This window comes from Piliocolobus tephrosceles, chromosome 4 (genome assembly GCF_002776525.5).
Source record: "Piliocolobus tephrosceles isolate RC106 chromosome 4, ASM277652v3, whole genome shotgun sequence".
NCBI lineage: Eukaryota > Metazoa > Chordata > Mammalia > Primates > Cercopithecidae > Piliocolobus > Piliocolobus tephrosceles.
In genome coordinates this window covers 109,540,725-109,565,360 of record NC_045437.1, presented here as the reverse complement: position 1 = coordinate 109,565,360, position 24,636 = coordinate 109,540,725, and the positions used below count along the sequence as shown (strand labels likewise).

The 24,636-nt window shown below is 39.6% G+C and overlaps 1 protein-coding gene across 6 annotated transcripts in view; it reads right to left on the bottom strand.

The window, feature by feature from the left end:
* Positions 1–6,180: 6,180 nt before the first annotated feature.
* Positions 6,181–24,636, bottom strand: part of APC (APC regulator of WNT signaling pathway) — a 142,657-nt gene continuing 124,201 nt past the window's right edge. For 4 of the 6 annotated variants that reach the window (XM_023212277.2, XM_023212276.2, XM_023212278.2 and 1 more), the window contains 4 exons: positions 24,372–24,449; positions 23,401–23,517; positions 17,231–17,445; positions 6,181–14,851 (listed from right to left, as the gene is read on the bottom strand). In XM_023212277.2, coding sequence (XP_023068045.1) covers positions 8,278–14,851; positions 17,231–17,445; positions 23,401–23,517; positions 24,372–24,449 — 6,984 coding nt within the window. In that variant the 3' untranslated portion in view covers positions 6,181–8,277. The remainder of the gene's footprint in view (positions 14,852–17,230; positions 17,446–23,400; positions 23,518–24,371; positions 24,450–24,636) is intronic. The other 2 variants (XM_023212273.1, XM_023212274.1) reach the window with 1 other exon arrangement.

Sequence of the window (24,636 nt, the reverse complement as noted above, 5' to 3'; positions counted from 1 at the left end):
CTCGGCTTTACAGATTTCAAACTCATAAAGTTCCTCAGCTAAAGACAAGGATCCTCTGAGAAACTTCCTTTCCCAGAATCCACCTTTTTAAAAGGAAATTGTGGTTTTATTATTTTTGTTTTATTTTATTTTATTTTTTGAGACAGAGTTTCACTCTTGTTGCCCAGACTGGAGTGCAACGACATGATCTCGGCTCACCGCAACCTCCACCTCATAGGTTCAAGTGATTCTCCTGCCTCAGCCTCCCGACTAGCTGGGATTACAGGCATGGGCCACCACAGCCAGCTAATTTTGTATTTTTAGTAGAGACAGGGTTTCTCCATGTTGGTCAGGCTGGTCTCAAACTCCCGAACTCAAGTGATCTGCCCCTCTCGGCCTCCCAAAGTGCTGGGATTACAGCTGTGAGCCATCGCGCCTGGCTGTTATTTTTAAAATAGAGACGGGGTCTCACTATGTTGCCCAAGCTGGGCTCAAACTCCTGGGCTCAAATGATCCTCTTGCCTTGGCCTCCCTAAATGCTAGGATTACAGGCAAGAGCCACCATGCCCAGTTCAGAAGTTGTAGTTTTAAATAACTGCTCTTTGGTACCAAATGTATGAAACAAAATTACAGGCCAGGCACAGTGGCTCACGCCTGTAATGCCAGCACTTTGGGAGGCCGAGGTGGGTGGATCACCTAAGATCAGGGGTTCAAGATGAGCCTGACCAACATGGTGAAACCCCATCTCTACTAAAAATACAAAAATTAGCTGGGCATGGTGGTGGATGCCTGTAATCCTAGCTACTCAGGAGGCTGACGCAGGAGAATCACTTGAACCTGGGAGATGGAGGCTGCAGAGAGCTGAGATCCTACCACTGCACTTCAGCCTGGGCAACAGAGTGAGACAGTCTCAAAACAATAACAAAAAATTACAAATGCAAAGATAAATTAACAAAACCCATGGTAGCAGTGAAGCTGCCAGTGTTTTACAGATGAATTAGTCTGTACAAAACAAAAGGAAAAATTATTTATAGTACCAAATGTTGTCATCATGTTTCATGTTTGATGCCTTTTATCCAGAACTATACTGACATAAATTTGCCTTTACTGTTTTCTTTGCATTTGCCTGTGCAAAGTGGTTGTACTTTTTATTGTATCCATTCTGAATCATTTAGACTGTTTTGTTAGTGGCATATAGTTGGGAGATTTTATTTTATCCAATCTGATAGTGGCTATTTTATGTGTTTAATACATTTATTTACTCTTATTCCATCATTTTATGCTTCACTGTAGCTAATTTAGCTGTTACCTTTCAGCTAGTGATTTGGAGGGAAAATTTTACTTAAATATGATTTTCTGTTAGTTTCAAGTTACTTTAGGAAAAAAAAAGTTCACAAGTGTTCCCCAAACCGGGAAAAGTAGTTTACTTTTTTCGACATTGACATTACCACTAAATTTAAAAATTGAATTTGTATTTTTTCCAAGTTAAAAATAAAATAGTATCTATTGACATTGCCTACATGAAATTCAAAACAGTGTGTTTAAACCTCTTCCTTTCCTTCTAACCCTTATTTCACAGTTTGGGTTGAATAATCTTGAATTTAAGATGATTTAAATTACCAAGCATTTCATTGTTTCTCTTTTGAGTTACTTAAACATTCACGTTGAGATTATCAGGTTAACGACAATTATTTATACATTTATTCAAGTTTAAATATTTCGTTGCTCAAACTGTTTCCTTAATACCTTTCCATTTATCTTAATTACTGGGGCAGCTGGAATACTGTAGTAGAAATATGTCATGGTTTCTGCCTCCCAAGCACTTTTGCAGTGTCTCTCATAGATTTGAGAAATTCATTTTTGTGAATCCAGTTTCCTCAATGGAGAAACAAAAAAGTGAACTTTCCCAGGTGCTACAGGCATGTAACACATCCTCTGCCAACCACACCCACCCAAGCAAGACTTCAATTCAGAAGCAAGCATAGTGAAGTGAGTGCCACATGTAATCTTATTTTGTGGCCATGGTGTCAGAGAATTCCAGCAGTTAGGGGTAGCATCTAGGTCTTTACTGTAGTCTCAAAGTATGGTTTGGATATTGTTTCCACTGTGTAGTTTCTAAGACTGATTTTCTAGTCCATGTCATACAGATCCTGTGAGCTACCTCATATTCTTTAAATAAACATCTTGTCATTTAGAGGTCTTGTTTTTAACTAACAAGAATCCCAAAGGTTGATAAACAAAATGTTAGTATGGTTGGTTTCAGAATTCTTAGGTAATATTTCTATTCCATTCCAAATGCTGCATGTATTGTGTTTCATTGTTTTGTGGTGTTTTGTTCTTTGACATTTAGTACTGCAGAGATATTTGATGCTTTTTTTTTTTTTTTTTGGAGGCAACCTATTCTTCCCTTGCCATTGATTTTTTTTTCCCCCCTCACTCTGTCGCCCAGGCTGCAGTGCAGTGGTGAGATCGTGGCTCACTGCAACCTCTGCCTCCTGGGTTCAAGTGATTCTTCTGCCTCAGCCTTCTGAGTAGGTGGGACTACAGGCGCGCGCCACCACACCCGTCTAATTTTTGTATTTTTAGTAGAGAGGCTTTTGCCATGGTAGCCAGGTTGGTCTTGATCTCTTGATCTCGTTATCCACCTGCCTTGGCCTCCCAAACTGTTGGGATTACAGGTGTGAGCCACCGCGCCCGGCCCCTCTGATGTTTTTATAAAGTCTTATCTTGGAAATTTTAAAACTTACTGTATGTCTAAATATGGTTTTCTGTTAGTTTTTTTTACTTCAGGAACAAAGAGGGGTGAGAGGTTCACAATTGCTTCCCAAACCGGGAAAAGTAGAATAAGGTCTCAAAAATGGCAGGAACTGAGTGACTCCAGGAGCTAGGGGCTCTTTTTTTGGGAGAGGGTCTCATTTTGTCACCAAGGCTGGAGTGCAGTGTCAGCCTCCTGAGTAGCGGGGACTACAGGTGTGGAGCACTATGCCCAGCTAATTTTTAATTTTTTGTAGAGACGAGGTCTCACTATGGTACCCCTAGGTTGGTCTTAATCTCACAGGCTCAAGCAATCCTAAAGTGCTGGGATTGCAGGAGTGAGCCACTGCACGCAGACCCCGTTTTTTTTTGTTTTTCTTAGAGACAGGGTCTTGCTTTGTCACCCAGGCTGGAGTGCTTACAGCTCACTGTGGTCTTCAATTGATGGCCTCAAGCGATCCTTCCGTCTCAGTCTCTGTGTAGCTGGGACTACAGGTATGCACCATCAGGCCCTATTTATTTATTTATTTGTTTGTTTTTTGTAGAGACAGAGTTTTGCTTTGTTGCCCAGGCTGGTCTTATTTTATTTTATTTTTTTTTTGAGATGGAGTCTCACTCTGTCGCCCGGGCTGGAGTGTAGTGGCCGGATCTCAGCTCACTGCAAGCTCCGCCTCCCAGGTTCATGGCATTCTCCTGCCTCAGCCTCCCGAGTAGCTGGGACTACAGGCATCCGCCACCTCGCCCGGCTAGTTTTTTGTATTTTTTAGTAGAGACGGGGTTTCACTGTGTTAGCCAGGATGGTCTCGATCTCCTGACCTCGTGATCCACCCGTCTCAGCCTCCCAAAGTGCTGGGATTACAGGCTTGAGCCACCGTGCCCGGCCGCCCAGGCTGGTCTTGAGCTTGATTCTTGTCTCTCACTTTGTCCTCCCAGTATCTGTTCCCTTCACCTCTTTCTCCACTAGGTGGCTTCCTCTTAGTTTAAGCTTCACAAATCATGGTAATTTGAGCCTTAACTGTGCATGCTCTTTCGTTCCAGCACCCAAGAATCGGCCAGAAATTTCCTTTGTGACTCTTATTTCAAATTGATTGGCCTAATGGTTTTTTTCTTTCCAAGCAGGGCTATACAAGTCTTTGGTCACTGACCAGCTGATGATGAGTCTCCTCCAGGTAAGATATAACTCTGGTACAAACAGCCAAGGTCAGGGAGAAAGACTGGGTACGTAGTTCAGTGACCAATCAATGAGGCTAAGGGTCTGGATTCCAAAAGGTGGTGTAGGTAGGGCAGTTAATGTTTGGCATTTCTTTCAATAGTTATTTTTCACTAATGTTGCTTTATATTCAATTGCATACATTATGTTGAATATTTTTAATTAAAAAACCATATTACTTCGAGAAAATAAGTGGATAGTCACAATGTAGAGAAAGAATTATCCTGAATATCAGAGAAAAGAAAGTGTATTTAGCACCCAAAACAATATTATATACATAGAACGTACAGGTTGAAAAAAGCATCAATGGCCTAACAAAAAGCAGAATATACTTTTATAGATCATAGACAGAGTTATAAGAATGGCAGAAAAATGACCTGGGGTTTACAGGAGGCATAATCTATAGGTTTCAACATTACAAAGTAATTTTTAAATTTTAAGTCTGTGTAATATGAAGAAAATACGCTTATTAGAAAGGAAAAAAAATACACTCTATTTCAGCCATCTTGACTTTTGAAAAATAATTATTTCATAAATTTTAATGATCTGACTACTCAGATGTTTCTTTAGCTATGGGCAATTTACTTTTTGCATTTCTGGTGCTCTGCTTTTTTCCTTAGATTCCAAGAAACCCTGTGATAACATATATTCAGATACTGTGCAACTGGCTCCCATCCTCCACAAGATTCATCCTTTCGTGTAATTAACCTTGTGGCAACATGATCATATTTTAATCAAGAAACATTTTACTGTACTTAGTGCTATTTGATCCTTATGGGGCTTATCTCTGATTATGTCCTTTTCATTACCCTGGTAATTTGTGAAGTTGTCCTCAAGTATCAATCTGTTAATTGCTTATTGATCACTTCCACTGTATATTAAAAAACTGGATACATTTTCATCTGAAATCAACCTTTTCTCATCTCAAAGTTCCCTTTTCATAGTCTCTTTTAATCTTACTGAAAATTCAAATTAGATCTTTGCTTATTATTTTTTTTTTTTTTTGAGACGGAGTCTTGCTCTGTCGCCCAGGCTGGAGTGCAGTGGCCGGATCTCAGCTCACTGCAACCTCCGCCTCCCGGGTTCACGCCATTCTCCTGCCTCAGCCTCCCGAGTAGCTGGGACTACAGGCGCCTGCCACCTCGCCCGGCTAATTTTTTTTGTATTTTTAGTAGAGACGGGGTTTCACCGTGTTAGCCAGGATAGTCTCGATCTCCTGACCTCGTGATCCGCCTGTCTTGGCCTCCCAAAGTGCTGGGATTACAGGCTTGAGCCACCGCGCCCGGCCAAGTTATTGCTTTTTATAGTAAGTCTCAAAGGGAACATTAACTGATCCTTCAGATATAATCATTGTCTTTAGAATTACTTGTTCATTCATGTCTGATTAAGTTTCTCTGCTGTCAGGAGTTGAGATGAGCATTATCAGATTGGATGGCTCAATACTTAATTTTGTACCTAGGGGAAGGAGAGTTTATCTGTTGGCATACTTTGTCAGATTAAAGGTCCAGCTGTTGGGAGGAATCGCTAGAGCTGAAGGCAGTCACTCAAGGAGCTTCACTGTGATAACTTAGGGCAGTAATTCTCAAAGTGTGGTCTCCAGACCAGCAGCATTAGCCTCACCTTCCAACTTGTTAGATATGCACGTTCTTGGGCCCCATTCCAAACCTCCTGAATCAAACTGGGGGTATGGCCCAGCTATGTCTTGGTAAGCACTCCTGGTGATCCCAACGCACTCCTTTGAAGTGCCTTACGATAGGTAACTCCCTCCCCCACTCCTCTCAACAGGCATCGTAACTCTTGACTAATTCCCAACACTGGACTTAATATTCCATTTGTAAACAAGCATAAATTGGGAATATTTGGCCTACTATCGATTATAGCAGCACCCTGTGAACATCTATAATTAGAATTGAGATTTGCCCCTTTACTAATTCAGAACCACTATCTCTAATAGAGGACCTCATCCAGCCATCTTTACTTCAATGGGTAGTGTAGACTGGCCCTTCTCCCAGTGTTGCCTACAAAAATTCCACTTTTCTGGCATGTGGAATGAACTCTTCATTTTCAGCATTTATATTTTCTTCCTTATTTGAATTAAAAGGCAATTTTTTCTAATGACTAACATCCCATCTCTTTCCATAGAAGTACTTGAAGTGGTTTGCAAAAACTGGCAAGCAATAATTCAGAAAGTTAGAAATAGAAAGTCAGAAAATGAAAGGAAACCAATATGACCTATATGCATGTATCTCCATTGTTTATGGAAGCCTTGGAAAACAACAGAAATAGATTGTATTCATAGACAATTTCAGATAACATTTGGCAAAAATGTAAATGTCAGTCATTTCAAAGATAGTAAATTGAAGTGTTTACAAAGTGGTGCAGTAGACACAGTACAGGCATTGGAGTCAAATACCTTAGCTCAAGTCATAGCACTTTATTTACTGGCATTTTGGCTTTAAAAAAATCATTCTCATTACCTGGAAGTTATAAACACAGGTAAGGGGTAGATAATTAACTACTTAATGTGATTTTCAAGGCACCAGGTAGGTGTGTTTACTCCTTTTTTATCTCCTGAGTGCCCCACAATGCTTAAAAAGGTTTTCCCTCCCCAAATAGTGTATGAATATCACTAAAAATAAATTTTCATTTATTCAACAAATATGTGTGCATGTATCATCACAGTCACCCTTTGATCTTTTAGAACAAACCAAGGAAGATATATTAAGTAAATTATCTTAGTTAATAAGTGTCAGTTTATTTTCCTTCAGGAAGGACTGCCCTCCATTGTATAAGGGGGCACTTAACATGTACCCCAGAACTGTACCCACCAAAAACAAAGTTTCCTTAACAGGCAGGGATTTTAAAACATACTTCTGAATATCCTAATGGTATTAAACCTACCTTTGAAGTTCCATGTGATTTGTATTTCCTGAACATGGCAAACAGCTGATTGTACTTCACTGCTGAAATTTTGCCCTAACATACAGGGTGATAAAGTGTTCATGTCAGACCCAGTTGCAACAAGATGAACGGGCAAGACAGTAACATTGTAAAGCTTCGAAGAGACTACAATGTCTAAGAATAATCAATTTCAACTACAGAATTCTATAATATTAAGAAAAAGGAAATTATGTGGGCCTATTATGTTTAATGCTTAGTCTATACTAGGCTGTTTACATTGCTATTATATGAATTTATTTTTACTGAGCTCCAGTGGAGTAAGAAAAAAAAGTTTAAGTGGAAAAATATTAAAAATCAAGATGAGCTAATCACATAAAAGAAATTTCAGGAATGGCTAAGTGCCAACACATGGAATGGTTAAGTGGCAATAGTCTTCTTCAATTGTTTTTATTACAGTAAGAGGAATTTTACTCTTAATGCATAGAATCTGAAGAAAAAAAGTATATAAGCTTTTAAAAGAGGCCTTTTAAACAATTATTAATACAAGTGTGAAACAAGACCCTTCAAACAAATACCAATTTCAGTAATAGTTTACATACAGCAATAATTTATTCTGAAATGTTCATTTAGTTTCTGTTGAGACACAATTCATGTCTCATTAATAAAAGAGCAGCCATCTCACCTCAAATACCAGAATATACAACAAATTACAGCATAGCAAAAATTCTACCTACTTTCAGATAAAATCTAGTTCAGGTAAAATAGTTTCATTCAATGTTTTACAGTTACACAGATTTTGTTTTGTTTTGAGCACAAAATAGTGTAAATTACACTGTAGCTATCTCTATGCACATCATGTGACCACATAACTGTTAATCATTACTTCTGAAATTGAACCATCAGTTTCATTCATGCAGTAAAGCAAAGCAGGCTGGGTAAACTTGTTCATCGGGAACCATATTACTGTGAATTTCACAGCCACATGATTAATTATGATGTTAGATGGACTCACAAGGACAAAAACATTTTCTTTTTTTGCATAAATACCAATTTTTCCCTGATGTAAGTTTAGTCAGTTTATAATCTAGAAATGATTAACAGCAATATATCATATTTCCTATCTGTAGTGTTATTTTTAGACAAGCAATAATTAAAGGAAGTTGGGATGGGATGCTACTTAAATACATGTAAAACATACTGTACAAACATACTTGGCTTTACTATTTTTTTCCTAACCATCAAGAGTGCCTCCCAAAATAAGACCAGTGAAGACAAAGTATACTATCAAATATGGCTTCCAGAACAAAAACCCTCTAACAAGAATCAAACCTATTTACAAAATTTTTCAGTCTTTTAAGTTTCATTTGAAACAAAATGTCTATATAGTAGTTGTAATTAACATATAATTTTCTTAGTTTCATTCTTCCGCTCTTTTAAACGGATGTCACAAGGTAAGACCCAGAATGACGCTTAGGACTTTGGGTTCCACTGGATTCTGTGCTGTCAGTTTTTGAATCTCGCTTCTTTGTGTTGTTATTCACTGGAGTTGGGATCTGAGATGGCCGAGCTGAAGTGCTATCTGCGCTGCTTTTCCTAGGGCTTGGGTTGTAATTAAAAGGAGTCACTCTGGCAGCAACAGTCCCACTAGGTGAACTGTGTTTGCTTGAGCTGCTAGAACTGAATGGGGTACGCTCCACTATAGAACTTTCATTAGTCTCTGATACAGGGACAGGATTATTTTGTCCTGGTTTTGTCTCAGTTCCTTTCTGGTCAGGGGCATCTACCTGAATAAAGGAGTTCAGGCGATTTTCCAAACCCATGGTACGCATGGGAACACTGCCATTACCCACATTTTGTTTTGCCTGATTATCTTTTGAATCTTTGTTTGGAGTTCCCTTTTCTGAAACACTGTCAATCACCGGGGGAGTATTACCTGTGGGAGATCTTCCAGATCTAGGATTGTTAATGGGACAGTCCTCAATTCTTACCCAAACATCTTCTGTTTTAGAAACAGCAGGTGCCATTTGATAAATTAGAGTCTTTGATTCAGCACCATTTGTAGCACCTGAGGAAACGGTCTGAGAAGTACTATTTGTGGGAGAAATTTCATTTTCTTTTATTTTTCTCCATGTTCCTTTTGCAGATACTTGGTTTTCTTTACTTTGTTTGGTTCCTGAAATAGAGTTCACATGTTTTTCATCCTCACTTTTTGCTTTTTCACTGGATTCTGATGAAGCAGAAAGAATTGAAGATGAACTTCCAGTTCTTCTCCAAGTGCTTACTCGAGGAAGGGATGATGAATGTTTGCTGTGCTCACGTTTCCAGGTTCCTGACCTATTGATCGGAAGTCTAGAAGGACTTTCAGAATGAGACCGTGCAATATCATGGCGCTTTGCTGGTCTTCCATCATTGTACTCTATAGTGGGACTGAGATTAGGGGGTAGTTTTCGCCATCCACCAGCCTGAACAGATGAATGTGTGGATAGAGACATATCAGGAAGGGAAGGACTTAAAACTGGAGTTTGTGCCTGGGACCTAGTGGGAGAAGCCGGTCTAGACGATGGAGAAAGAGATTCAAATGAAGCAGATTCCTCCAATTTTCTTCTTAAGGTTGGGCTTGGAGCTTCTTTGATGAAAGTTGACTGGCGTACTAATACAGGTCTTTCTGATCTATCAGATTCACTTCCACTTGATTTAGTTGAAGACATTCTAGAAAGTTCTATCTTTTTATTGGCTCCATTACCATTATTCACCTGATTTAGTCCTTTGGAGGCAGACTCACTTCTTGGAATACTACTGGCGTTCTTGGATAAACCTGTTTGTTTGCTAAGGTTCTGTTGGCTCATCTGTCTGCCTGGAGATGTATACGACATTTTTCCAGAACCTGAGGACTTAGTTGAAGCAGTACTAGGAGATGATGTCCTTGGAAGCTGAGATAATTTGTTAGGAGGACTTATTCCATTTCTACCAGGGGAAATTGAGTTTCGGCCAGGAGACTGTATAGGTCTACTTAATGGTTGCTGGGCAGGTCTTGAAGGGGTTGAATCTCTAGATCCTGATCTAGAAGGTGCTTTACTTGACCCACCTATTTGAGATGTCTGCCTGGCAACAGGGCTTAATTCTGATTTCACAGATGGCTTGGCTCCTCTAGGAGAAGTGGTGGCCGTTTGACCTTCACTAGGGCTTTTGGAGGCTGGAGTCTTAAGGGGTGGGCCTTTTTTAGAAACAGGACTTGTACTTGAGGAGCTATTTCGAACTCCTGGAATATGAATCATTGTCCTGCCTCGAGAGATTGAAGGCATGTTTGCTTGAAGGGGCTGCTTCATTTGGCCTGAAATTTCTGAATTAGATCGAACTTTTCCAGTAATCAAACTTTTATAAACTTTTTTTCCTCCTTTGATTCCTTTACTTTCAGATTCTATCTTTTTGGTTTCCAATGTACTTTTCTCCCCTGGTTTTAGAATTCGTGGGCCTTTATTACTTGTAAAGGGTTTTTCTTCTTGATCAGGTGTAAGATGAAATGGTGATCCCAGAGAGATTCCTGATTTCAGGGAAAGGATGGAATCTGAATCAGACGAAGCTTGTCTAGATAAACATGCAGCAGCAGCAGCCTGATGTAAACTACTTACTATGGAATTTGCACCTTCCTGAATAGCTTTCCAATCAAAATTTTCTGAATCAGGGGATAAACCATGTTCTGAATCTGGTCTCTGTATATCTTTCAAATCCAGTGTCAGATCTTCAGCTAATATGCCACCCATATTTCTGGGACTATGTTTTTCATTATCACCCTTAAGTCTTGAAGGCTTTTTCTTTTTCGGCATTGCGGAGCTTATACATTCCTGCAACAGGTCATCTTCAGAGTCAATACTAAGAGAACTGAGAGAACTGTTTCTTGAAAAACAAACTGGGGTATCTTCAACATGAAACGATTTTGGAGCATAGCCTGATGCTTGAGGTTTACTTGGTTCTCCCTGTGAATCAGGGGGCTCAGTCTCTTTGATAGGTTCATTTTCTTTATTGTTGTTGTTTTCTTGGTCAATGTCACTGAGAGAACTCAGAGAGGAATTATGAGAAAAGCAAACTGGAGTATTTTCAACAGCAAAATTCTGTAATTTTTCATCAGTTGCTGCCCCTCTGTCTGGTATGTCTTTGGATGACCGGGGAAAAGTGGATTGCTTCTGCAGTATGGGTTTAAGCTGACCTCGATTTATTTGATGCTTTGCAATAGCTTGTGTCTTACTAGCTGATTGTTGGTTGGAGGTTAGTTCTGTGTGGCTGGTAACTTTAGCTTCTGATTCCTTATTTTCTTTCGCCTTTCTTAATTCAGCCTTTTCCCTGGAAAGGTCAACATCATCATCATCAAAATCTAGAGAACTCAAAGAATCATTTCGTGAAAAACAGTAAGGAGTTCCTTCAATAGGTGTGTAATGATGAGGTGAATCAAAAGCGAAACTTCCTCTGACTCTATCTTCATTATTTGGGAGCTTATCGTTGAACTCCTTGGAATTATTTTTCAAATTCTGTTTCTTTGAATCTTTGTTGTCTGAGAAAACTCTCTCGGCATTTAAATTATTTTTTGAGTCTGCATTTTTTCTTATACGTGTCCGATATTCAGTATTTTGTGGTATAGGTTTTACTGGTGAAGTTGGTTTCTTTTTCTTACCATCTAACTGATTTTTGTTGGTTGCAGAAGAGGACACAGATGCTTGCTGGACCTGGTCCATTATCTTTTTCACACGGAAAGGCTTGTGACTTTTCCCTTTGGGCATAGCAGAATTAATGCATTCTGCAAGAATATCACCTTCCTCTGCTTTATTGTCATCCAATTCAGGTATGGTTACAGATGAGGTTTTTCCTCCTTGAGCCTCATCTGTACTTCTGCCTTCTGTAGGAATGGTATCTCGTTTTTCAAATTCACCTGACTGTGCCCCTGCTCTAACTCCTTCTCCAGCAGCTAACTCATTTGGAGGGGATTCTATTGTTAGATCACTTAGAGATGTAGCTGTGGAAAAGTTTATAGGTGTCCCTTCTACACAATACACTCGTGGCATATCATCTCCCGGTGTAAAACTAACATGCTTTTGGGGTTGCAACCTGTTTTGTGATGGTAGAAGTTTGTACACAGGCAGCTGACTTGGTTTCCTTGCCACAGGTGGAGGTAATTTTGAAGCAGTCTGGGCTGGCTTTTTTGCTTTACGTGATGACTTTGTTGGCATGGCAGAAATAATACATTCTTCTAGTATTTCAATATCATCATCATCTGAATCATCTAAAAGGTCCTTTTCAGAATCAATAGTTTTTTCTGCCTCTTTCTCTTGGTTTTCATTTGATTCATTAGGTTGCTCTGATTCTGTTTCATTCCCATTGTCATTTTCCTGAACTGGAGGCATTATTCTTAATTCCACATCTTTCTGTATAAATGGCTCATCGAGGCTCAGAGCACTCAGGCTAGATGAACAAGAAAATCCATCTGGAGTACTTTCTGTGGCAAAGTGTAATAAAGTATCAGTATCTGGAAGAACCTGGACCCTCTGAATTGCAGCATTTACGGCAGCTTGCTTAGGTCCACTCTCTCTCTTTTCGGCAGTAGGTGTTTTATTTTTAGGTGTTTCTCGCGTGGTTTGAGCTGTTTGAGGTGGTGGTGGAGGGGTTTTACTTCTGCTTGGTGGCATGGTTTGTCCAGGGCTATCTGGAAGATCACTGGGGCTTATAATGCCACTTACCATTCCACTGCATGGTTCACTCTGAACGGAGCTGGCAATCGAACGACTCTCAAAACTATCAAGTGAACTGACGGAAGTACATCTGCTAAACATAAGTGGAGTCTCCTGAACATAGTGTTCAGGTGGACTTTTGGGTGTCTGAGCACCACTTTTGGAGGGAGATTTTGCTCCTGAAGAAAATTCAACAGCTTTGTGCCTAGTTGATTCTGAAGATAAACTAGAACCCTGCAGTCTGCTGGATTTGGTTCTAGTGTGCTGCGACACTGCTGGAACTTCGCTTACAGGGTCTTCAGTTGACCTAGTTCCAATCTTGTCTTTTATTTCTGCTATTTGCAGGGTATTAGCAGAATCTGCTTCCTGTGTCGTCTGATCACATCCTATTTCATCTTCAGCTGATGACAAAGATGATAATGAACTACATCTTGAAAAACATATTGGAGTATCTTCTACACAATAAGTCTGTATTGTTTCTTGGTTAATAGAAGAAACTTTGCAAGTGGCAGCCTTTTGAGTCTGACCACTTCTACTCTGTGCAGAACTTGGATGGAGCTGATTCTGCCTCTTGGCATTAGATGAAGGTGTGGACGTATTCTCACTGCTTGAAGAGATATGTTCAGTTTTAGTGCTTTGTCCAGATGAACTCTTTGAGAATGAAAATGACTGTTTCTGTGACGAAGGAATATCTGTGGCATATTTTAAACTATAATCAATAGGCTGATCCACATGATGTTTCTCTTCATTGTATTTTATGCTATAATTTGTTGGTCTCTCTTCTTCTTCATGCTGTTCTTCTTCAGAGTAACGTTCACTATAGTTGGTAGGCTTATCATCTTCATAGACATCTTCTTGACACAAAGACTGGCTTACATTTTGATTAATTCCATGATTAGAACCCACTCGATTTGTTTCTGAACCGTTGGCTCCCCGTGACCTGTATGGAGAAACACATTCCTGCTGTCCAAAATGTGGTTGGAACTTGAGGTGTTTATCATCAGTGCTCTCAGTATAAACAGGGTAAGTTGTACTTTGACTCCTTGATTGTCTTTGCTCACTTTGTTTTATTTCATCTTCTATTATGTGTTTGGGTCTTGCCCATCTTTCATTCTGTGAAGGACTTTGCCTTCCAGAGTTCAACTGCTCATCTGAATATTTAAGACTATAATTTATTGGTGTATCTAGTTCTCCATCATTATCATCCATATGATTTGCACTATGTATTTTATGGGCTAGGTCGGCTGGGTATTGACCATAACTGCAAAACTTACTTTCATCATCTTCAGAATAGGATTCAATTGAGGGTTTCATTTGACCTCTTTTACCATAACCATCACTACTACTGACACTATTTAAACTATCATTCGAAGATCTCTTGTATTCTAATTTGGCATAAGGCATAGAACATGTCCTATTTGAATTTTCTGACTTAGTGAAATTGTAAGTGTTTGAATGTGCATGGGCAGCAGAGCTTCTTCTAAGTGCATTTCTCTCATCTGTCACACAATGTAATTCAGTGGTAGACCCAGAACTTCTGTCTTCCTGAGAGGTATGAATGGCTGACACTTCTTCCATGACTTTGGCAATCTGGGCTGCAGTGGTGGAGATCTGCAAACCTCGCTTTGAAGAGGTTCCTGGATTTTCTGTTGCTGGATGGTAGTTGCCTAGACCAATTCCTCGTTCTCTCTCCAAACTTCTATCTTTTTCAGAACGAGAACTATCTAAGCTTCCTCTTGATGAAGAGGAGCTGGGTAACACTGTAGTATTCAAATATGGTGAAAGGACAGTCATGTTGCCAGCATTAAAATTATCTGACCTATTATCATCATGTCGATTGGTGTCAAAAACATAATCACCATAGAGACTTTGCTTGTGTCTTTGCTTACTACGATGAGATGCCTTGGGACTTAAATTGTCTATATTGTCAAAAGTTTCTGACAAATGCTGAGCATCTAATTCTGCTTCTAGGGCTTTTTGTTTCCTAACATGAAGAGATGGCAAGCTTGAGCCAGGAGACATAATATTGGCATCTTTGTACTTCGCAGGCCTATTTGCCATGAGATTCCTTAAAGCTGCAGCACTTCCCATAGCAATCATTTTGTGCTTTGAATGAATGAGGTTCTTGAGCATGCTAACTGCCCCCATGTCCCATAATGCTTCCTGGTCTTTAGGATTTCTTGCTGAGAGATTCCACAAAGTTCCACAAGCATTACTGACTATTGTCAAACTATGAGATTTTAGGTGTTGTAATAAAGTCTGTAGACAGTTGTTCTCTCTTAGAATTTGCCTGAAATAAAATCAAGAGATCATAAAATTAAGGTCAAAATGTGTATCCAGTAACAACAAATAAAAGGATAGAAAACAATAGGCATAATATGATTATACCAATTATCCTATAAATTCCAAGTATTCCACATCTCCTTCTGTTCTTTATTTCATGTAATGTTTACTGTTTTAAAGTACTAATCTGTCACACTAAAAAAAGTAAAGGTGTTATTTTTTGTCAATTCTACATTTCCTATTCTGTCCCAATAGCTTAAAACATTTGCAGGGGGTGGGGCATGTGCATTTACTCTATTCATATAACAGTTTCCCAATTTAAAGACTATCAATATATCATGAAATCCTATGTTGAATAGGAATTTTGTGGTAATTTAATCTATGGTTGGGTGCCACTCTGATATTGATATATCTTGGAAGAGGTAGATAGAATTGATTAAAGATCTTTCTGCAGTCAGTGCACATTATAAGCTCTTAGACTAGCACACTTACTTTTCAGAGTAATCTCTGTATTTTTTGGCTTGATTGTGTGATACTGCCATCCCTCTTACAAGTGCTCTTGGCCGGACATGGTGGCTCATGCTTCCCAGCACTTTGGGAGGCTGAGGGCGGATCACCTGAGGTTAGGAGATCGAGGCCAGCCTGGCCAACATGGTGAAACCCTGTCTCTACTAAAAATACAAAAATTAGCTGGGTGTGGTGGTGCATGCCTATAGTCCCAGCTACTCAGGAGGCTGAGCCAGGAGAATCACTTGGGAGGCGGAGGTTGCAGTGAGCCGAGATCACACCATTGCACTCCAGCCTGGACAACAGAGTGAGACTCCATCTCAAAAAAAAAAAAAAAGAAAAAAAAAGAAAAAAAGAAAAGAAAAGAAAAAGTGCTCTTTGGCAGACTGTGTGCTTATTATTTTTTAAAAATAAAGTAAATTAAAGCTTTCAAAACATTTAAGGCATATAAAAACAAGGCGTGAGGATCAGCATAATGAACTCTGGACGTGAAAGAGCAACAGCTTGTTTAATGCAGGCAAACTGAAGATTAATGACAGCATATTCAGCTTTAGTGGGCTTTAAAATGGACTGGCAAGGGTACACAATAAGCTTTAACATAGTGGTCTTCTCTTAGCCGTCCAGTAGTTACAGGACTTAAGAAATCTTCTCTGCATAGCAGAAAGGGAGACTAGGCTTGTAGTTTCTGCATCACAGACTTAAAAAATGAATAAGCTATAAAAAAAACCGTATTTTTGGCCAGGCGCGGTAGCCCATGCCTATAATCCCAGCACTTTGGGAGGCTGAGGCGGGTGGATCACCTAAGGTCAGGAGTTCAAGGCCAGCCTGACCAACATGGTGAAGCCCCATCTCTACTAAAAATTTGCCAGGCATGGTGGGGGCTACCTGTAATCCAGCTACTCGGGAGGCTGAGGCAGGAGAATCACTTGAACTCCAAAGGCAGACGTTGCAGTGAGAAGAGAATGTGCCACTGCACTCTACCCTAGGCAACAGAGCGAGACTTCATCTCAAAAAAAAAGAAAGAAAGAAAAAAAAAAGACAGTTGTATTTTTGTAGACATAATACAGAATCTGAGTTCTGAAAATGTGTGCCCTGTATCTGAGGCACTCTTTTAGGTTTTGCAACTCTAGCAGATTGGATGAATGGCTGTTAGCTAAATAATATTATTTACTGGCTGGGCGCAGTGGCTCACGCCTGTAATCCCAGCACTTAGGGAGGCTGAGACGGGTGGGTCACTGGAGGCCAGGAGTTCAAGAACAGCAGGACGATGTGGTGAAACCTCATCTCTACCAAAAAATAGAAAAACTAGCTGGGTGTGGTGGCGTGCATCTGTAGTCCCAGCTAGTTGGGAAGCTGAGGTGGGAGAATCACTTGAACCCAGGAGGTGGGGGTTGCAGCGAGCCAAGATTGCAACACTGCCCTCCAGCCTGGGCGACAGAGTGAGACCCCATCTCAAAAAAAAAAAAAAAAAAAAAAATTATTATTATTGATACTAAGACATCATTAGAAAAATGTGAACCTTTATATTCTCTGGATCATGCTCATAGTTTTTGTCTTGTTTTAAATTTTGTTTTCACATTCTTTTATACTAATAGAAATGGGTTATTTTGTTCCAATATTTGTGACTATTTTTTCCTCCACATATGGGCTACACCTCTCAACTATCATTTGCTTAATTTAGTCTCCTTTATAATACTATAAACTGTTATTACATTAAGTACACTAATGAGTTAAACTAAGAGTTAGTAGTTATCTTTTCACAATAATAAATATATTTTGGCTTAAAACTTTCATGATTATGTAAAACATTGCTTACAATTAGGTCTTTTTGAGAGTATGAATTCTGTACTTTAAAAGTAATATAAAACTCTATATATACCTGTGGTCCTCATTTGTAGCTATCAAGCTGGACACATTCCGTAATATCCCACCTCCACTTTCAATAATGGCTAAAGTGTTTGTCTGGCTCCGGTAAGTAAGAGTGCCAACCAAAAATGCAAGTGCACCATCTACAGCACATATATCAGCTTTATTCTCAGTGCAATGTGCTGACAAATTCCATAAGGCACTCAATACGCTTTTGAGGGTTGATTCCTAGTAAGAAACAGAATATGGGAGTTGGAATTTGTCTCTCATTAACTTCTATGTTACTGATATTGAATACAAGCTATTTTTTAATCTATCCTATTGCCTGCCCCTCACTGGTAAATTAATAACTTTCCATTTAGAAAAATGTTCATAAAATAACAAATAGTATTTATATCAGTGATATCTCTATAAAACAAGCAGAACACAATATTTACCTAATGACTTTTATAAACTTTATTCTAAGTGTTTAGATAGTACACACATCTTAGAATATGAAGCACAACTGATGTGCATTATGAAAAGAAAACATTTTCAGAATAGAATGTAGGTTATTCTCAGGCTGGGGTTGCTTGAAATAAAGAAAAAAAATGTGAATAGGAAGTGGATTAAGGCCCAGCATGTGGCAGGGCACAGTGGCTCATGCCTGTAATCCCAGCACTTTGGGAGGCTGACGGGTGGATCATCTGAGGTCAGGAGTTCAAAACCAGCCTCGCCAACGTGGTAAAACCCCGTCTCTACAAAAATACAAAAAAAAAAAAAAATTAGCTGGGCATGATGGCGGGTGCCTGTAATCCCAGCTACTTGGCAGGCTGACATGGGAGAATCGCTTGAACCTGGGAGGCAAAGGTTGCAGTGAGCCGAGATTACACCATTGCACTCCAGCCTGGGTGACAGAGTGAAACTCTTGTCTCAAAAAAACAAAAACAAAAAAAACAAAAAAGGCCGGGCATGGTGGCTCATTGCCTGTAATCCCAGCACTTTGGAAGGCTGACTGGTGTGACTGGGAGTTTAGGAGTTTGAGACTAGCCTGGGCAACATGGTGAAATCCTGTCTGTACAAAAAATACAAAAAAAAGTAGCTGGGTATGATGACACGTGCCTGTAGTCACAGCTACTTGGGAGCATCACTTGAGCCTGGGAGGTCAAGGCTGCAGTAAGCCATGATCGTGCCACTGCACTCAAGCCTGGTTGACAGAGTGAGACCCTGTCTCAAAAAAAGCAGATTTTAAAAATTCTGTAAACCATGCATAGATATGGAAAGATATCTTAGAAGTATTATTACACGACAAGAGCAAGTTGCAGTGTCATATATACAATATTCTGTTTATATAAAAAGCATTATATATATGTGGTTGCTTCAAAATTAACAATGTAATTTATAAAACCAATAAAGGGTACTAGAAAATCTATAATTTCTTAAAATTCCCCACATAACAAATTACGAAAACCTGGAACTCCCTAACATACGATTATCAAAGTCAACTGTCCAAGTGTAATTGCCACAGAAACACTCTGATACACAATTAAAGGTATTTGGTCAAAACTTGCCACGTGCTGGGTGCGGTGGCTCATGCCTTCAGGCCCAGCACTTTGGGAGGCTGAGGTGGGAGGGTCGCTTAAGCCTAGGAGTTAAAAACCAGCCTGGGCAACATGGTAATACCCAATCTCTACAAAAAATATAAAAAGTAGCCAGGCGGCCAGGCGCAATGGCTCATGCCTGTAATCCCAGTACTCTGGGAGGCCAAGGTGGGCGGATCACGAGGTCAGGAGATCAAGACCATCCTGACCAACATGGTGAAACCCCATCTCTGCTAAAATACAAAAAATTAGCCAGGTGTGGCGGTGGGTGCCTGTAATCCTAGCTACCTGGGAGGGTGAGGCAGGGGAATTGCTTGAATCAGGGAGGCAGAGGTTGCAGTGAGCTGAGATTGCGCAACTATACTCCAGCCTGGGTGACAGAGGAAGACTCGGTCTCAAAAAAAAAAAAAAAAAATCAGCCAGGCATGGTGGTGCACACCTACAGATCCAGCTACTTGAGAGTCTGAGGTGGGAGGATAGCTTGAGCCCAGGGGGTCAAGGCTGTGTGGCCTTGTCTCAAAAAAGCAAAAGCAAAACCACAACCAAAACAAACAAACAAACAAAAAAAACCCAAAAAAAACCCCCCAAACCCAAAACTTGCCATGATGGTGATGTCAATCTGTCTTCTTACTATATATCCATCAGGAAACAAACATTAATTAGAAATCCACTCTGTGCCTACTGCAAATGAGAGGCACTCCAGAGGATACAAACATAGCAAACTGATACCTGTGATTGAAGATGCTAGCAATTTGCTTTGGGGGAAAAAAAGATACAAAACCATACATGAAACAAATGCTCCAAAGGAAAAATTATTACAGCCTGAATTTAATCAAATCAATCAAATATTTCATGGAGGAGAACAGCTGTTTAGGAGGATAAGACCTGTACATTCAGAGAGATGAGAAGCCAGTTGCTGCTGGCAGGGGAAGTAGAATGAGGAAAGGCAGGGAAGTGGGAATCAATGCCAGAGCACTGAAGACCCAGAAAGAAGACGCAAAGGAGATCACAGTCCATGATGGGGAACAGTGAAAAATAAGTTCAGAGAGACAAAAGCCAGGCCTTGAATGTCACAGCAAACATTTTGGGTCTAACCCAATAAATAGTGAGCTACTTTATTCTCTTCATCAAAAAATTAAGTGAACAAAACAATCTAGGAGCAGGTTTAGACATAATTTGTCAGATAAGTGGTAGGAGGCAGATAGAAAGTGCTTTTATGCAAGAAGTGCTTTTATCCTTCTCACATCAATCAAGATGTGCCCAATTTTAATTACATGTGACTGAGATAAAGGTGGGGCACTCCAAGTATCCCGAGAACAAAAAAGGCAAGAATTTAAAGGACTGAATTAAGCTGCAACTGGCCCAGAGTTGAGCGCTGAAGGTAGAAAAATACAAAAGTTCCTCTCTGTGGGGCTACAAGTCAAGGGCCAGGGGTTTTGTTTCAAAAATGTTTTTATAGTTCGAATTAGAAGACACAAAATAAATTAGAGATTATTAATATAAGTAGTAACAGCAAAAGTGAGTGACCAAAAAGTAAAAAATACAGGTGAAGGTAGAATAGAAAAACTTAAATCTACAAATCTAGACTCTGTGATCAAGGAGAAAGGTTGTATCAGAAGCAAAATTAGGAGGAATTCAAGATAGTACAGCCAGTTTAGAAATGAAGCAAGTGACTTGTTCAGGGGTTTGGTTGTTACTGGAAAAGAGAAACACTGTAACAGAAGAAGCCACAGAAAATTTTTGTTTTCAAAATATTGGGCTTCTTCTAGAGAGCTGAAACATAAAAAAGAAGGATCCAGTAGAGAAGATGTACAAGACAAGAGTAAGGGACCAACAGCTTTAAGTGAACGGAGCACAGAGTGCTGGTAAAGGAAAGGCTCTAGAGTAAGAGCTCTGAGTGAGTTAAAGTGATGCAGAACACGCAGAGAGCTAGAAGGTAGTTCTGATTCTCTTGCTCATTAGTAGCTGAAGTTGAGATGGAACTGATGTTGAATGAAAAACAGAAAAAGAATGTTCATGACTGCTGCACTAAATGTAGAAAAAGAGGGAAAAAATAAATAAATTCTAATACTGTTAATCAGAATTGGGCCCAAATCAGAACTGGATATTACACATTTCTGATGGCTAGTTTTTTGAAGACTGACCATGCATTATATCCCGCCTGTAATCCCAGCACTTTGGGAGGCCAAGGCAGGAAGATCACGAGGTCAGGAGATGTAGACCATCCTGGCCAACATGGTGAAACCCCATCTCTACTAAAAATACAAAAACTAGCTGGGCGTGGTGGTGCAGTCCTATAATCCCAGCTACTTGGGAGGCTGAGCGAGGAGAATCACTTGAACCAGGGAGTCAGAGGTTGCAGTGAGCTGAGATCCTACCACTGCACTCTAGCCTGGTGGCAGAGCAAAAAAAAAAAAAAAAAAAAAAAAAAAAAAAATTATAGAAGAGTTTAGGTCCTTGAGAGAGAATTAAGTCATGAACCAGTTAGCAGCAGTGTAAATTCTCATAATACACACATACATTAAATCTTTCTGAAACTACACAGGGTTATTAGGAGTACTTAAGTGTGCAAGCACTAATTTTTTTGAACTTTATTGAAATATAATTGACGAACAATAAACTGTACACATTTCAAGTTTACAATTTGATAATTTTTCATGCATGTATACACCCATAAAACCGCCAGTCCAATCAAGATAACAAACATTTATATCATCCCCAAAAGTTTCCTAGTACCCTCTCGTAATACTCCCCCTTCCCTTCCACTCCCAACCCCAGGCCACCACTAATCTGTTTTCTGTCACTACAGATTACTGCATGTATCAATAGTCATTCTTTTTCACAGTCGAGTCATATTACTTTGTAGAAATATTCCACAATATGCTTACCATTCACCTGCTGACAGACATAGTTATTTCTAGTTTTTGGCTATCATAAATAAATTATTGTGGATATTTGTGTGTAAGTCTTCGTGACAGCGTAAGTTTTTGTTCCTCTTGGGTGAATACTTAGAAGTGGAATGGTTGGGTCATGTGGTAGGTGTGTTTAACTTAAAAACACTGCCAAATGTTCTCCAAAGTGATTATACCATTTTACACTCCCACTAGCAGAATACATGATTTCCAGCTGCTCAACATCCTTGAAAATGCATGGTCAATCTCTGAAATTTTAACCAATATGATATGTGTAATGGTATCTCATTGTAGTTTTAATTTGCATTCCCTGATGATTAATGATATTAAGTATCTTTTCAAGGGCTTATTGGCCATGTTCTTTTCTGAAATGTCTTCTATCCATTCAACAGTGTTACAGGTATTTTTATGAAGATGCTAAGCATATTTGAATATCATCTTTATAACTAATAGTTTAGCTGAATGCTTTTCTATCTAATACATTTTCAAGGGTTTTCCAAGAATAAAATACTTTACCAAAAATGCATAACTAACAAAAAACAAACCTTTTGCCTTCTCTGAAGAGGAAAGTTTTGAAGAACATGTAGGCTGTGGGTGTAGGAGGACTAGCTGGGTGAAACCTAGACTAGCTAAGACAACTTGCTTGGTCCCTCTCAGATTTCAAGTTTACTTTTTTTTTTTCTTTTTAATTTTAGCCTAGTTTCTGAAGCAGATGGACTGCCTGGAGATATTTCCTTCTGTAAACAAATTATTATTTGATGATTCCTCACCCTTGGCTCTGATCACCTCTTGATAAGTTGACCATCAAAATTTGAGGGGATTGAGATTTGGAGAGCACAAAGGTAACACTTATACCAGTGATTCTTAACTGGTGGTGACACTGTCCTTCCTCCCTCCCAGGGACATCTGACAATATCTGGAGGCAATTTTGATTAGCATAACTAGGGGGAGGGTATATTGGTAGCCAGTTGGCAAAGGCCAGGGATGCTGCTAAACAATCTACAATGCACAGGTCAGCCCCAGCAAAACGAAGAATTATCTGGTCAAAAATGTCTATAGTGCTGAGGCTGAGAAACCTTGATATACATTAAATTCCCTTGTATAATCTTTTCTACCTTAGTACTTTAGGAGTTTGTGGTACTCTAAAACTATGGACTGGTGAGATAAACAGGTAAGAAATTAGGAAATCTAGGCCAGGCGTGGTGGCTTGCGCCTGTAATCCCAGCACTTTGGGAGGCTGAGGTGGGCGGATCACAAGGTCAGGAGTAGTTTGAGACTAGCCTTACCAACATGGTGAAACCCCATCTCTACTAAAAATACAATTAGCTGGGAGTGGTGGCGTGCGCCTGTAATCCCAGCTACTCAGGAGGCTGAGGGAGAAGAATCACTTGAATGTGGGAGGCGGAAGTTGCGGTGAGCTGAGATCAGGCCACCGCACTCCAGCCTGGGCAACAGAATGAGATCCCGTCTCCAAAAAAAAAAAAATAAAAGAAATTAGGGAATCTCATGGCTGAAAGAAGGCAGCAAAAAAAGCTAAACATGAAATTCTTATTATAGTACTAAATAATACACAGGTAAGAAATTAGGGAATCTCACGGCTAAAAGAAGGGAATCTCATGGCTAGAAGAAGGCAGCAAAAAAAAAGCCAAACATGAAATTCATATTATAGTACTAAATATTTTCAAAGGTACCTTTTTAACTTCTAAAGCACATTCCATCAATGCTTTCACACTTCCGACTTCCCGCAACGTCTTTTTACTATTTACATCTGCTCGCCAAGACAAATTCCGCAAAACACTTGCAATAACCTACAAATTAATCAATTTTAGATTAATTTTTACATAAAATCATTCATACTAGTTGCTTTTTTGTTTTTAATGCTAGAGGTAAGAACAGAAATCTATTAAGAAAGAAATTCCGGCAAGCTGTGGTGACTCATGCCTGTAATCCTATCACTTTGGGAGGCTGAGGCAGGAGGATCTCCTGAGACCAGGAGCTCAAGACCTTCCTGGGTAACACAGTGAGACACTGTCTCTACAAAAACATTTTAAAAATTAGCTGGGCATGGTGGCATGCACCTGCAGTAGTCCTAGCTACTTGGGAGGCGGAGGCAGGAGGATCCCAGGAGCTTGAGGTTACTATGAGCCATAATTGCACCACTGCATTCCAGCCTGGGCAAGAGAGGGAGATCTTGCTTTTTTTTTTTTTTTTTTAATTCCTCCTAAATGCTACTACACTGCCAAAAATATTTCCTACAGTATAACTACAACATAATTATTTTTCTTTTTCTAATGTTAATGGAACTATCTTTTATACATGAGATACTAAATACTGAGCAACAATCTAAATCAGGATATTAGCTGGGAGTGGTGGCACACGCCTGTAATCCCAGCACTTTGAGATGTTAAGGTGGGCAGATTGCTTGAGCCTAGGAGTGGTGAAACCCTGTCTCTACAAAAAATACAAAAATTCGTTTGGCATGGTGGTGTGCACCTGTAGGCCCAGCCTTGAGAGGCTGAAGTGGGAGGATTGCTTGAACCCTGGAGGCAGAGGTTGCAGTGAGCTGAGATTGCACCACTGCCCTCTAGCCTGGGTGACAGAGTGAGACCCTGCCTCAAAGAAAAAGAGAAAAAAGAAAAACAGTTGAAATTCTAAATACTACCTGCTGTAAGTCTTCACTTTCAGATTTTAGTTGGGCCACAAGTGCTCTCATGCAGCCTTTCATAGAGCATAGCGTAGCCTGTAAATTAGATACAGAACAGAGGATCATCAACAAGACAACTTGAAGCCAAGCTTTATTTCTGGCTATTAAATGTCTAATTCAGTTTTCATTATTTTGTTTTAATCATACCTGATATTTTGCTCATAAGATTTACCTAAATAAAAGACAAATATTATCTTAATTCTTTGCTATCTGTTCTTCCTTT